The 12,358-nt window shown below is 40.3% G+C and overlaps 2 protein-coding genes across 5 annotated transcripts; both read right to left on the bottom strand.

Moving 5' to 3' along the window:
- Positions 1-1,729: 1,729 nt before the first annotated feature.
- LOC127762004 (receptor kinase-like protein Xa21) lies at positions 1,730-5,617 on the bottom strand. 4 transcript variants are annotated; one of them, XM_052286343.1, is made up of 4 exons: positions 5,515-5,617; positions 5,015-5,067; positions 2,480-4,859; positions 1,730-2,383 (listed from the first exon to the last, which is right to left on the bottom strand). In XM_052286343.1, exons 3-4 carry the CDS (start codon positions 4,752-4,754, stop codon positions 1,986-1,988), a joined length of 2,673 nt encoding a protein of 890 aa, XP_052142303.1. In that variant the 5' UTR covers positions 4,755-4,859; positions 5,015-5,067; positions 5,515-5,617; the 3' UTR covers positions 1,730-1,985. The 4 variants fall into 4 exon arrangements, with proteins under 4 accessions (XP_052142303.1, XP_052142301.1, XP_052142302.1 ...); XM_052286341.1 differs by having other exon boundaries at positions 2,480-5,067; XM_052286342.1 differs by lacking the exon at positions 5,015-5,067 and having other exon boundaries at positions 2,480-5,014.
- A 1,528-nt stretch (positions 5,618-7,145) lies between these two features.
- On the bottom strand, positions 7,146-12,049 carry LOC127763982 (wall-associated receptor kinase 2-like). Its single transcript, XM_052288785.1, has 4 exons — positions 11,102-12,049; positions 9,108-9,629; positions 8,641-8,814; positions 7,146-8,554 (listed from the first exon to the last, which is right to left on the bottom strand). Exons 1-4 carry the CDS (start codon positions 12,018-12,020, stop codon positions 7,314-7,316), a joined length of 2,856 nt encoding a protein of 951 aa, XP_052144745.1. The 5' UTR covers positions 12,021-12,049; the 3' UTR covers positions 7,146-7,313.
- Positions 12,050-12,358: the final 309 nt, after the last annotated feature.

The raw sequence follows: 12,358 nt of genomic DNA, 5'->3' as shown, positions 1-12,358 counted from the left end.
GCAACATCCCGAAACCCGATTGGGTTCCATCCACCGGAGTTCATAGAAAAAGTGGAAAAGGTCTAAGAGAGGCACTACCCCAATGTAGGCCTCGCAAAGATGAACGAATATGCTCAAGAAAGCGATGGAATTGTGGTTTAGGTGCAAGAGAGAAAGGCCGTAGAAGTTCAAGATTAGCAAAAGAAATTCGGAAGGAGGCAGAAAACCGCATCGGATGAAATCCTCTACAGCTACCATACGACCTAGGACGGGGGAAGGATCGGTACCTCCTGCTTCCCTCGCCATGATTTGCTTCGGAGGGACGACCCCCTCGTCGTGCAGCTTCTTCAACACAGCAGCGTCAGAGGAAGACTGGTCAAGGTCCGCCATTGGAAGAAGATCGCCGGAAGAGGATCGCCGGTGAAGGGTGTTGAAGACTGGGGAAACGGAGAGTCCGAGGAAGCCGGGGAATAGTAAGGGTTTTCTGGCAAGCGGACTCGAAATGGATCCCAAAATTCCATTAAATAGGTGCACTACCTGGCGGTTCGTATTTCGAGGAAAGGAGAGAGATTGCCGCCGGAAATTCCTAAGGCCCGTTGGAGACCGTTGTTCAGACTTCAATTTAAATTCAAAATCCGCATCTATGGGCTCCCTGTAAGTGTTGTCGATAGCTCCATGTCTCTACGGTTAAACAACCGAGATTGACCTAGCGAGTACGACAACGCATTATCAGGAGAAGTCGCGTGCGATAACATGAATTCATTTAAGATGAAGTCGGGGGCTACTGTCAGGGTTACGGATAAGGCATACCCTCTATCCTACGACTTATGAAATATACCGATAAGGTATACCTTCACGTATACGGATCGTTTCCGTATACGCTGTTAGGAACTCGTCTCTAATTATGGAAAATATCTCTATGAGTTAAGAAATTGCCGAAGTCCTACTCGAAAAGGGTAAAATCTCTGGTATATCGTGTCGGTTTACATATCCCTAAGTCTTACTTGGAGGTCAAGGTATTCCATGGTATAAAAGGGACCCCTAAGGGGAGGCGAAGGGCATCGCATCTCATTGACCACACACCCACTAGAGTTTACGAAGCCGGAGTGCACAGAGCCAAGCCACCGGGAGATCTCGTCGAATCCCTCGACTACGATCTCGTTGGTACCATCTGTTTCGTCTACTCTCTTTGTAATCTGTTCTCGTCATCATCAATCTCATATAAACTGGATTAGGGCTGTTACCTGATAAGGGGCCTGAACCAGTATAATCCTTGTATTTTATTTGCTTGATGTCGTACTACGTAGACCCTCGTTCCAACGTACTACAATACTTAACTCATCCAGTCCGCGAGTATCCCTCATCGACAATAGTAGCTAAAACAGTAGCAGAATCACAATTGCATAATTTCTCAAAAAAAAACGGAAACGCTAAAAAAGTGGCGACAGTTTTTCCCTTAAAAATACGTCGGTTTGTGGTGCATTGAATTGACGTCAAGATTGGTGCTAAAACAGCAGTATGCTAAGGCCGGGAGTCCAGCATAGCACGCTCATACCAGCTTAGCAAACATCTTTTCTCGAGAAAAAAGACACTTTTTATATATTTATACAAATTTACACAGTAGTTACATCCCACTTACACACCATTTACATATGTAATTTTAAGACTTACATATGTAATTTTGATACTTACATTGTAAATGCACTAAAATTACATATGTAATTTAGGAACTTACAATATACATGCCGACTATTTTTTGGTGAAAAATATGGCGCCATAAATTCCAAAAAAAAATCACAACTGCATTTGAAAGTAGAAGTAAGGATATAGTTGCCCCTGAATAGACTGATCTCGATATATGTTACAAAATCCGCGCCACAAGAGCATTGCTGCATGCATGGACGATTATAGTCCTTTTAGAGAAAGAGAGAGAGAGACACGGATATCATTGATATATCTTGGATAATAATTTATTACGCTTCTTCATACTATGCTTTCATAAATAATCACTCCAACTCTAGAGAAGCATGCTTCTTAATTTTACATGCAATGTATGACTCCATGATTGAATGCATTTTGTTGGCCACCTGCTTCATGTTCATTCTTTCACTTGGTAATGGACGTGAGCAAGAAAGTGCTACTTCCAGCAGAGACAACAAACATCTGTGAGGAGTATTTTCTGATGCTGTCGTTACTTCAGTAAAGTTCTTGCATTCTTCTATAAGATGATTACCAATAATATGTAATATCTTATCTGGGAAGTTGCTTTCAACAAAGTTGATAATATCAAGCCCGTCCGTGAACATAGGATCTGTTGGTCTTTTGCCTGTTATCATCTCTAGCAGCACTACGCCGAAACTATATACATCCCCAGCAGTTGATACGTGGCCAATTCCAGCATACTCTGGGAATAAATGTACACGCGCAAAAAAATTGGTTAAATTAATTTGCCTGTTTAAATGTGTACAGAGAAGAGAGAGGAGCAAGTATGTATATATACCTGGTGGAATATACCCTATAGTTCCCTTAAGACCGATTGAAGCTGAACCTGTTGGAATCGACCGAGAATCAAGACAGAATCTCGCAATGCCGAAGTCTCCCAGAATAGCGTTCATATTGTCATCCAAAAGAATATTGCTAGGCTTCAAATCACAATGCACTGTGGTCCTCCCACAGTCATGGTGTAAATAGTCCAATACATCAGCAATGTTAACACCTATGCTTATTATAGAGCCCAAGCCCAGATGTTTCGAATCTTTCGTATCCTCTTTATGATGTAGCCAGTTATCCAAGCTCCCATTTGGCATAAACTCATAAACCAGAGCTTTGAAAACGTTGCCTCCATTGTCAACCGTAGAGCATACCGTTATAATAGGTAGAAGATTCCGATGTTGAATGCATCTTAATGCTTCACATTCTGACAAAAAGCTTATTTCCGCTCCTTGCATTTCAGTGTCAAAGACCTTCACAGCCATTTCCATTTCAGGATCCTTTAGTTTTCCTCTATAAACCGATCCATGGCTTCCTTTCCCAATCAGGTTATTTTCTGAGAAGTTATTTGTGGCTTGAGCAAGATCCTTGTAAGAAACTTTCGGAAAATGCTCACCAAAAGAATCCATTGATATATTTTTTCTTCTGCGCATCTTTTTCTCAAGAATTATAAAGTAGGCCAACAGTGCAAGTGACATAAATCCGAAAATGGGGATCAATAACCTAATCAAATAGTAACTTGCTGCTTTATGAGAAACTTTTGGACATGAAGGCATGTGGAGCTCTACTATTCCACCACAGAGTTCTGGGTTGCCACTGAGTGAAACAGTAGTAGGATTTTTGAATACTCCATCTTTAGGTATATCTCCTCGGAGATTATTATATGAAAGGTCCAACGTGCTGAGGGGTACATCATTTAGACTTGTCGGGATCGGGCCGAACAATTTGTTATGGGAAAGATTTAGATAGTTCAGATTAGTTAGGTTCCCAAAAGATGCTGGAATATTTCCCGTGAGAAAGTTTTGGTCTAACTGGAGACTTTGTAAGTTCTGGCATCGCCCCAAACTTCCAGGAATTTCCCCCGAAAGTTTGTTTGATGAAAGCGTAAGTTCGATAAGTGGCAGTTTATCCAGCTCCTGAGGTATGTTACCTTCAAGATCGTTGTAGCCAAGGTTGATGCGCAAGAGTCGAGTTAGGTTTGCAAACCAAGCTGGTATAGGACCGCTGAATCCATTTTGTTTTAAAGTTATCCCTGTCAATTGAGTGAGATTACTGACAGAGGATGGGATTGGCCCGGTGAAATTGTTCTCTTGGAGAAGTAGAATTTGTAGGTTTGTCATCCTTCCAACCCATTCTCCAATTGTACCAGAAAAACTATTATGACCTAGTCCTAGACTAATTAAGCTATGTAGTTGACCAATGCTCGGGGGGACTATCCCTGACAATTGGTTTTGACCCAATAGTAGTCCTTGAAGGCCCGACGACAGGTTTCCAATGGAATATGGTATAGTTCCAAGTAGCTGATTATCGGCTAGCGATAGAAACTGCAGAGAAGTACAGTTTATCAACGCATTAAACAATTCGGATGTCTGTCTACCTGTACTTTGAAGATTATTCGTGTAAAGGCTTAGATAGGACAGATTTGAAAGCTTTCCAAATGAATTAGGAACTTGCCCGTTAAATTTGTTTTTAGATAAATCTATTCTAGACAGGCCTGAAGCATTACCTATGGAGGCTGGAATACGACCTTCAAACATGTTATCACCCAAGGTGAGTTCAGTGAGATTAGGAAGAAGGTCGCCAATGTTTGGTGATAATTCATTGCCTAGGAGATTGACTTCCAACCCCAGAGTTATGAGGGAAGACAAATTTAAGAGAGCCTGTGGGATTCCGCCAGACAATTTATTTTGACCAAGATGCAAGTCGGTTACACGTGGCAATTTCCCAATCTCGTCGGGGATTCTTCCCTCGAGTTGATTACTTTTGAGGCTTATATATTCTAAATTTGAAAGAGAGCCTATGTTTGGAGGAATTTCCCCCACTAGCAGGTTTGAAGAGAGGTCTAATTGAATTAAACTAGAACAGTTTGTCAGTGAATCAGGAATGACCCCAGTCAGATCGTTGTTGTTCAGATTAAGGATCTGTAGTTGCTGAAGATTGTTTAGAGGAGGCAAGATGCCAGTGAAGTTATTACCGGAGAGATCGAGAGTATTAAGAAATACCAGCTTTCCAAGAGAGGGGCTGATTTGGCCTCCTAGGCCCTGGCTTAGGAGGTTGAGCTCCATAACACGCAAAGGTCGGCCCGAAGTGCAGTTGACACCGTTCCACCTACAGAAATGGATGCTGGTGTTCCAATTGCTCAAGGCTCCATTGGGATCACTGATGACGCCCTGCTTAAATTCGAGCAGTGCGTTCAGATCTACGCTGTTCTCATGAACTGTTGCGCAACGGACGTTTCCAACTCCATAACACAGCAGTAGCAATGGCAACAGTATAATCTTAGAGAGTTTCTCTGGTTTTGGGGCGGATGTAAAGGCCATATTACCTGAAAATATATAAGACCATAAACATCATGGCATATTACGCTCACCGTCCAACCTACAGCGTACATGTAATGACAAGCTTAGAATTACATCCAATTGGCCTGAAACCAGTTCAGTCATTTAAAGCAGAACAGATTAGTTTGTTATTCCTTCGGTCACAAAAGAATATTGTTTTAATCAGTATAGTCAACACAAGTAAAATTTAGTTATAATTATTCTTTAGAATATAGATTATGGACATATAACAATAACATAGTCCAAGTTTGTTTTAACCAAAGCGTTCATCATATCACGCGTGTGTAGTTCTTTTTTTCATTTACGCAGAAAAAGTTAAGTTGCTAAAGTCATATCTCACTGATTTTGAAAAATCTAAAACGATTTTTTCAAATGAAGGGAACAAAAGTGATATAGTATTTCGCTCCAAGTTTCCAACTCTAAGGCCTATCAAACCAAAAGTACTGGATCGGAGATGGAGAGAGAACTGAGAGAGAGAGCTGTGCACCTCTGCTCGCCCGGAGCGCACGGTAACGACGTCCTTTCCTGCCGGACGAAGGCCGGGTAGTGTGTGTGGTGGTGTACTATGAACTTTGAACTGGATGCTCAGCTGGATGAGGCCCCAGGGGGATTAAAAACGGTTTTACGGCAGCGTTACATCCACATGCTTGGCTGTCGAGCCTCATCTTAGCTTGACCGGCGTACGTAGACTTACCGGAGACGCCGGAGTCCCCGCAGCCATCGTTGTTTGAGTTGGACAAGGTTGTTTGGACATGTCCAATTGTCCAGTACTCCTACTCTCCAAAGTCCACAAACAAATCCATAAAACCCTTCTACTCTCTTTATTTCAAATTTTTAGATGTGTGCTACTCCCTCCGTTTCATAATGTCACTTTCTAGCATTTGCCCACATTCATATGGATGTTAATGAATCTAGACATTCATAAACATACATATGAATGTGGGCAATCCTAAAAAGTTTTACATTATGAAATGGGGGAAGTATATTATAGTAGTACTTATTATCCTATAATATATATCTTTAGCATTTAACACTTGTACTAAAATTAATATATTTTCAACTCTTAACCAATCATAACAATCTTCTTTTTAAAGTTTTCACATATTTTCTCATCTCAACCAATATAATGGTCATCCTTTTATTTTAACTTTTTTAATATTTGTGTTAATAAACAATATTTCTATATATTGGAACGGGAGGTGCTGTTCATCTTGCCGCCTAGGCGCCTAGTACTTTTCAAGTCTTCAGCCACGAACCGGACAGAGAAATTCTGCGCCGATGTGCGACTGCTCTCGGCGGTTTGGATGCTGTCAAGCTTTAGCACATGGACAGCCACTCTTCGATATTCTCGTTCCACGAATTAAGGAGAGTGTTAGTCGACGATAGATTAAGCGCTCGCTTTTACACAGGCTCCAACACAGAGCGCTACTTTCTACGGTTGCCTGAGAGAGTGGCAAAAGGGAATGGTGGGCTCTAATAAAATAAAATAGTGCTTCTGTTAGCATCGTACTGTAGATTTCTGTTCTAGTGATCGTTTATTCCTCCATCTCAAGATGACATGTTAAAAATTATAGCTCGCTGTTGGTTATATTACTGTATTTGCTCTAAGCAACGATGAAATGAGCTAGGAGAGAGAAGTAGTGATTGGGTGGAATACGGATAAGTGCAGTTATACTAGGGACTGCAACTTAAGCAGTCCGAATTATTTTTCACCGTTGGATCGAAACGATCAACGGCTGTAATATGTGCCAGGTCAGTTCTAAACAGTAAATGCTACAGTGCTCGCTACAGTAGACATCTAGCTACAGTGTTTGTCAAATAGTGTCTAGGAAAATCTTGATTGCTACTTTCCAATCCAACGATGCCTATGTGACTGCTTAAGTTGCAGTGGCTATAGCAGCCACTGCGGGTGATCTCAATTTGATTGGGTGGTGCTACCTTGACCGGTGTCATGATGTGATTTGGCATGTATTTTACTATGTGCAGTGCGGTGCCCCCTGCACGGCACCTAAGCCGAACAGCAGTATTATACGTATATACATTATCACCAGTCCACCACCTCAATTCTCAAATGTCACCATACAAGCACAATGATAATATATTGGTCTACATATATAACATGGAAGTAGAGAAAACCGAGATACACATATTCAGTACACTTTTTTTTACAACACCATAAAGACAGATACATAAATTAAATAAAAATAGGGTATGAAAATATAGGAAAAATAATTTAGATGCATTCTAACAAGCTTCAAGGAGTCGACCATGCTGTTGCGCAAATTTTTATCGTGGCAAACCAACTAAGGACGAGAGTTCCTGCTCCAACCTGTAACTTCTTGTGCTACATTCAGATGTAAAACCAGCAGTATGGATGAAACTGCTTTGAGCATCAGAGCTAATGGTCTTTGGACAAATAAAAGGCTCGGTCTCTTCATCCATTACAGAAATGGGTTGGCACTTTTTTAGTCTGGTAGTTCTAAGAAACTGCAATCTCATTTCTACTTCTTTCATAGTAGGTCTCTCTCCTCCTTTAGCTTTCAAGCATGCTTGTGCAATTGAAGCGATATCATCAATTTCTTCCTGTCCAGCCTCTTCCAAAACTTGGGAATCCAAGATTTCCATCAGAACTCCCTGCTGAAGTCCTTCCAGGAAGCATTGTGATAAGTTTTGTTTTGTACCTACATCATTTATTAAAATTGGCTTCTTTCTTGTCAAAAGCTCAACAAGTATCACTCCAAAACTATAGACGTCACTTTTCCCTGTTAGTTGGCTAGTGTTGTAGTACTCGGGATCTAAGTAGCCAAATGTGCCTTGTACCATTGTTACCACATGAGTTTGATCGAGTGGTATGGATCTCGAAGCACCAAAGTCAGAAACCTTTGCAGTAAAGTTGTCATCTAGAAGTATGTTGGAAGATTTGACATCTCTATGAAAAATTGGTATTGCAGCAGCCGAGTGGAGATAAGCAAGAGCTCCTGCAGCTTCGATTGCAATCCTAATACGATCATCCCATGATAGAAGGCATTTAGCACTTACATCATTGTGAAGAAGTTCACATAGTGTCCCATTAGATATGAACTCGTAAACCAATAAAGGTACCTCTGTTTCAAGACAACAACCAAAAAGCTTCACCACATTACGATGAATGATTTGCGACAAGATGGCAACATCATTAACAAATTGATCTATCTCAGCTTGCTCCACTATTTTAGACATCTTAACAGCCACCACACGTTGATCGGATAAAATTCCTTTATAAACTGTACCATATCCTCCATGACCAAGAACTCGAGTAGCATCAAAGTTATCTGTTGCCTTCTCTAGTTCCTCCAAAGAGAATATCCTTGTTTTGTCTTTAGTATTTTCATCTATAATTAGTTGTTCCAAGAGTAGGCCTTGGTTTTTCTTGAAATATGCCCTTCGAATTCTCCTCTGTATACCTCTCTTCCACTTGGTGATAAGTATAGTTGCACCAAGTGCAAGCATTACAAAGCCAAGACCACAACTAATTCCAATTGCCATACCTACAACAATTATATATCGATAATAGTCAGAACATCACCTATATAAATTGCCTCAGGTAAATTTTTTAGAGTAATTAAGTATTAACCACTGAGGCAATTCAATAGTATATATAACTTACTAATAAGCTTAGCTGATGTCACACATTCCCTTCTTGTTGGGTCGAACTCTTTCCCGCGAGGGCAACTTGTGCAATTATAGCCTCCAATAAAATTTTGACATCTCCCATTGCAGTAGTTTGGTAGCAAGCACTCATTGACATCTTAAAATAAAAGAAGAAGTCAGCACTTCTCGAAACCTTTCAAGTCTCCTTCGAATTAATTGCTATGTTACTGTGGTGACATATCGCGTATACATGCAAACTACTCCACGCCAATAATGCATTATTTTATTTTTCTCAACTAAGGCTTAAGAGAGATAAAAGTAACATAACATGGTATAAAATGGACAGGTAGCCCACAAATTGGATGATCCGTAAGAAATAATCATCTTTTTTTTTTTTGCGGGGAAGAAATAATCATCTTAAAACGATGGTAAGAGAAAGAGTTTCCGCACCCGTGCAACCATCTTCGATGTATGGATTTCCTCCGAAGCCAGGAGAGCACTTACAACGGTAGCCAAGCTGAGTTACCCAACGTGTTACATTGACATCGATGCATTCGCTATGGACACTACGGCATGCATAGGAATTGTTATTGATGTCTTGCGTAGCTTCCTGGCAAGTAAAACTCACGACAGCCCACCACATCTTCATATCATTTTCTTGAGTTAAATCAAAAAGATCTGACTGAGGGTCATCTCCCGAGGAGCCATGCATGGTACGAGGAACTATCATGATCTCTGTGCCGTTAGAAGTTGAATTGTTCTGCTCGTTGGTTACGCTCATATATCCATTGTCCACTGAAATGTTCCTCACGAGATAGTCTACATCTCCTCGATCCAGAAATAGTTTTCCTGCTGTGCAGTTAAGTCGAAACTTTTCTAGCGCGTAGCAACCTTCTTCAAGCCCGAATGGGAAGGGCACATTTGTATTTCCACAAAATCTGTTACATATTCCTTTCGGAAAGGGATTGTAACCTGCTCAATGATACAGGAAATTAAACTATTATATTATGAGCAATGTTCTTTTCACAAAAGGAGCATATATATATATATATATATATATAATATGGGTTTGGTTATCTAAATTTAGTGGATGCCTTAGGCTCCGTTCGGTAGTTTGTCTAGTTTTTACAACTCTCTCGTTTACTTTGAGCATATTTTTCAAAATGCTAAAATTGTATTTTTCTTAAAACTATATATAACTTAAAAAAAAAGAGATTTGATCCAGTCCAACAAAAAAGTATCTCAAGGTTACCTCGAGATACTTTTTATTGGACTGAGAAAATCTCTTAAAAAATCTCATCTTTTAAGTTATAATAATTAATGTTCAATTAATTATGTGCTAATTGTTACCTCTGCGTGCTGAAAAGAAAAAACTACTACTACTTATATTCAAACAGAGCCTTAGACTGAAGGTGCAACATGCATGTGTAAAGTTTTCTTCACTTAAGAATTAAAAATAAACAAATTCGGTAAAACCACTGATATTTTGATCTTGCAAAACTACAACTTTTATACATCGTATTAGAAAACTACATATTTAGCACTAATTTATCATGAAAATATATAATTTAAAACATGGTATTGCAAAAGTATAAATAGATTTACTAATGAAGTTATCATAAAACTACGTATGCGCTTCAGAGTTTAGACCCTTAGCACTACTGTTCTATTGGAGTTATAAACATTATATATTTTTTAGTTAAATTAGCACTAACTCTGAAAACTTTTATTACAAAATATATAGTTTTAACATACTACATCTTAATATTTTTTTTGATAAATTTGATGTTAAATTTGTGATTTTGTAATGGATCATTTTAAATTTGTAACTTTGTGATAGTTTAGTCAAATTATCTATAGTTTTGTGAAATTTATGCTTTTAAATTTGTATGGAACCGATAGAATATCAATACTACCTAAAATGTTACTTCTCCATTTCATATTATAAAACTTTCTAGTATTGCCCACATTCATATATATGTTAATGAATCTAAACATTTATATGTGACTAGATTCATTAACATCTATATAAATATGAGCAATGCTAGAAAGTCTTATAACCTTAAACGGAGGTAGCAGTAGTGATGATTGTTATGCCGCACCACCCCTATCAGCAATATTTGGACCTCACAATGGACAATCTATACTATTACACCATCACCACCGACCTGACAAATAGGCTACATTAGTTAGCCCGCACCCTGAGTCCTCTGTCGTTTCACTGTTAGATCTCCCCAAAATTTTTAACCAATAATTTTTTTTCGAAATCATTATGACAGACAAGAGATCTAAATAGTGCAATTTGATGGTCATGTAACTAATCAATTCAATGTATGCACAACAAAAAAATCATAAAAGTACTAATTATACTTAATTGACTTAATGAGGTAGAAGCTCTACATAAAAGAAACTTCTGCAGCCTTTGGTTTGGATAGAAGTCTCACCAGTACAGCCTTCTTGAGTGTAAGGAATCCCATTGGGATTACCATCGGGGCAATAGCAGTAATAGCCACCCCTGTCCGCATTGAAGCATTGAGAGTTTCTACTGCAAGCATAGGTTGCTTTGTTCTTGGATGCGCTCCGACAGTTTGGCTGGTCCATGATGGCACCGTAGATCGTAGTATTGAGCAAGTTGCTTCCGTTGATCCAAGGGGAGGAAAGATCTTCCGTGCGAAACTCATAAGAGCCATAATACGTCAAGAAAGCCTTGACACTCGGCACCGCCACGATGCCATCTTGACGGACAATCCTTAGCCGAAAGCCCTGCACTTCCCTCATCGTGTCGATCTTGCAGCAACCTATGCCGTCACAGGTCCCATTTGCTTGCATCATGTCCACCGGGTCTTTGAAGCATAGAGTCGTGCAAGAACCCATGGTATCGTTCGAGTCAAGGGCGAGCAAGTGCACCCCCACGCCGCAGCCGACGACGTAGAAGACGCTCCCATTTGGTATGGTGAAACCTTTGGCAGGGGCCTCCCAGGATCTGATGTAGGTGTTGATGCCCGGTGCCATGGTGATGTTGAAGCCAATTAGAGAGACGTCAAGCTCAAGATCAGCAGCATATGTGCCAATGACATCAGTGCTAGTGCTGCTTCCCAGAAACAAGGTGGGAGGCTGCGTGGTGGTGTCGCAGGTGAGCTCGAAGCCTTGTCGGAAGCAGCCAGGTCCTATCCCGAATGGGTAGGAGATGTCAACGTCCCCGCAGCTGGAGGGGCAATGAGCCAGTGACTCGTTGGAAGGGATGTGCAACAGCCCGCCGTTTCCTCCGGCGAGTTGGCCGGAGGCTGCGGCCGCCAAGCATATCATCAGTAGAAAAGACGTGGCAGCACGAGCTACCAATATCAGTATGGCTGAGATTAACATTGCAAAAGTTGCAACCCTTCAGCCTGTTGGTGATCGGTCTGTGTGGTTCGTGTTGATCAATGAGGACTTCTAGGTAGCTAGGCTTAATTGTAGCATGTCTTCCTCTATGTGCGATATACAGCACTATATAAAGAAATTAACAGGCATACACTCGATCAAGTTGAACAATTCTACCGATTTATGTTTTTTTTTCTATTTAAGAGTTTTAACTATCTAATTTGACCATTTCTTGCAACTAGGCACTACTTGTCATCAATGTGCACACTGTACGTACGTCAGGATGTGTAGTTGTGTATATTGCATCTCCGTACGTACTTAAGAAATAGAGAGCTCCAACC

Source organism: Oryza glaberrima, chromosome 2, assembly GCF_000147395.1.
Source record: "Oryza glaberrima chromosome 2, OglaRS2, whole genome shotgun sequence".
NCBI lineage: Eukaryota > Viridiplantae > Streptophyta > Magnoliopsida > Poales > Poaceae > Oryza > Oryza glaberrima.
Note: the sequence above shows the minus strand (reverse complement) of the source record. Positions and strands in the feature narration are given on the sequence as shown.

Excerpts from the sequence above, each read along its gene's own strand:
- LOC127762004 (XM_052286341.1), bottom strand. The coding sequence starts at position 5,009 with ATGGCCTTTACATCCGCCCCAAAACCAGAGAAACTCTCTAAGATTATA. Across the intron at positions 2,384-2,479 it reads TATAGGGTATATTCCACCAG|AGTATGCTGGAATTGGCCAC; the intron begins GTATATATACAT and ends ATTTATTCCCAG.
- LOC127763982 (XM_052288785.1), bottom strand. The coding sequence starts at position 12,020 with ATGTTAATCTCAGCCATACTGATATTGGTAGCTCGTGCTGCCACGTCT. Across the intron at positions 9,630-11,101 it reads CACTCAAGAAGGCTGTACTG|GTTACAATCCCTTTCCGAAA; the intron begins GTGAGACTTCTA and ends ATCATTGAGCAG. Across the intron at positions 8,555-8,640 it reads ACTATTGAATTGCCTCAGTG|GTATGGCAATTGGAATTAGT; the intron begins GTTAATACTTAA and ends TAATTGTTGTAG.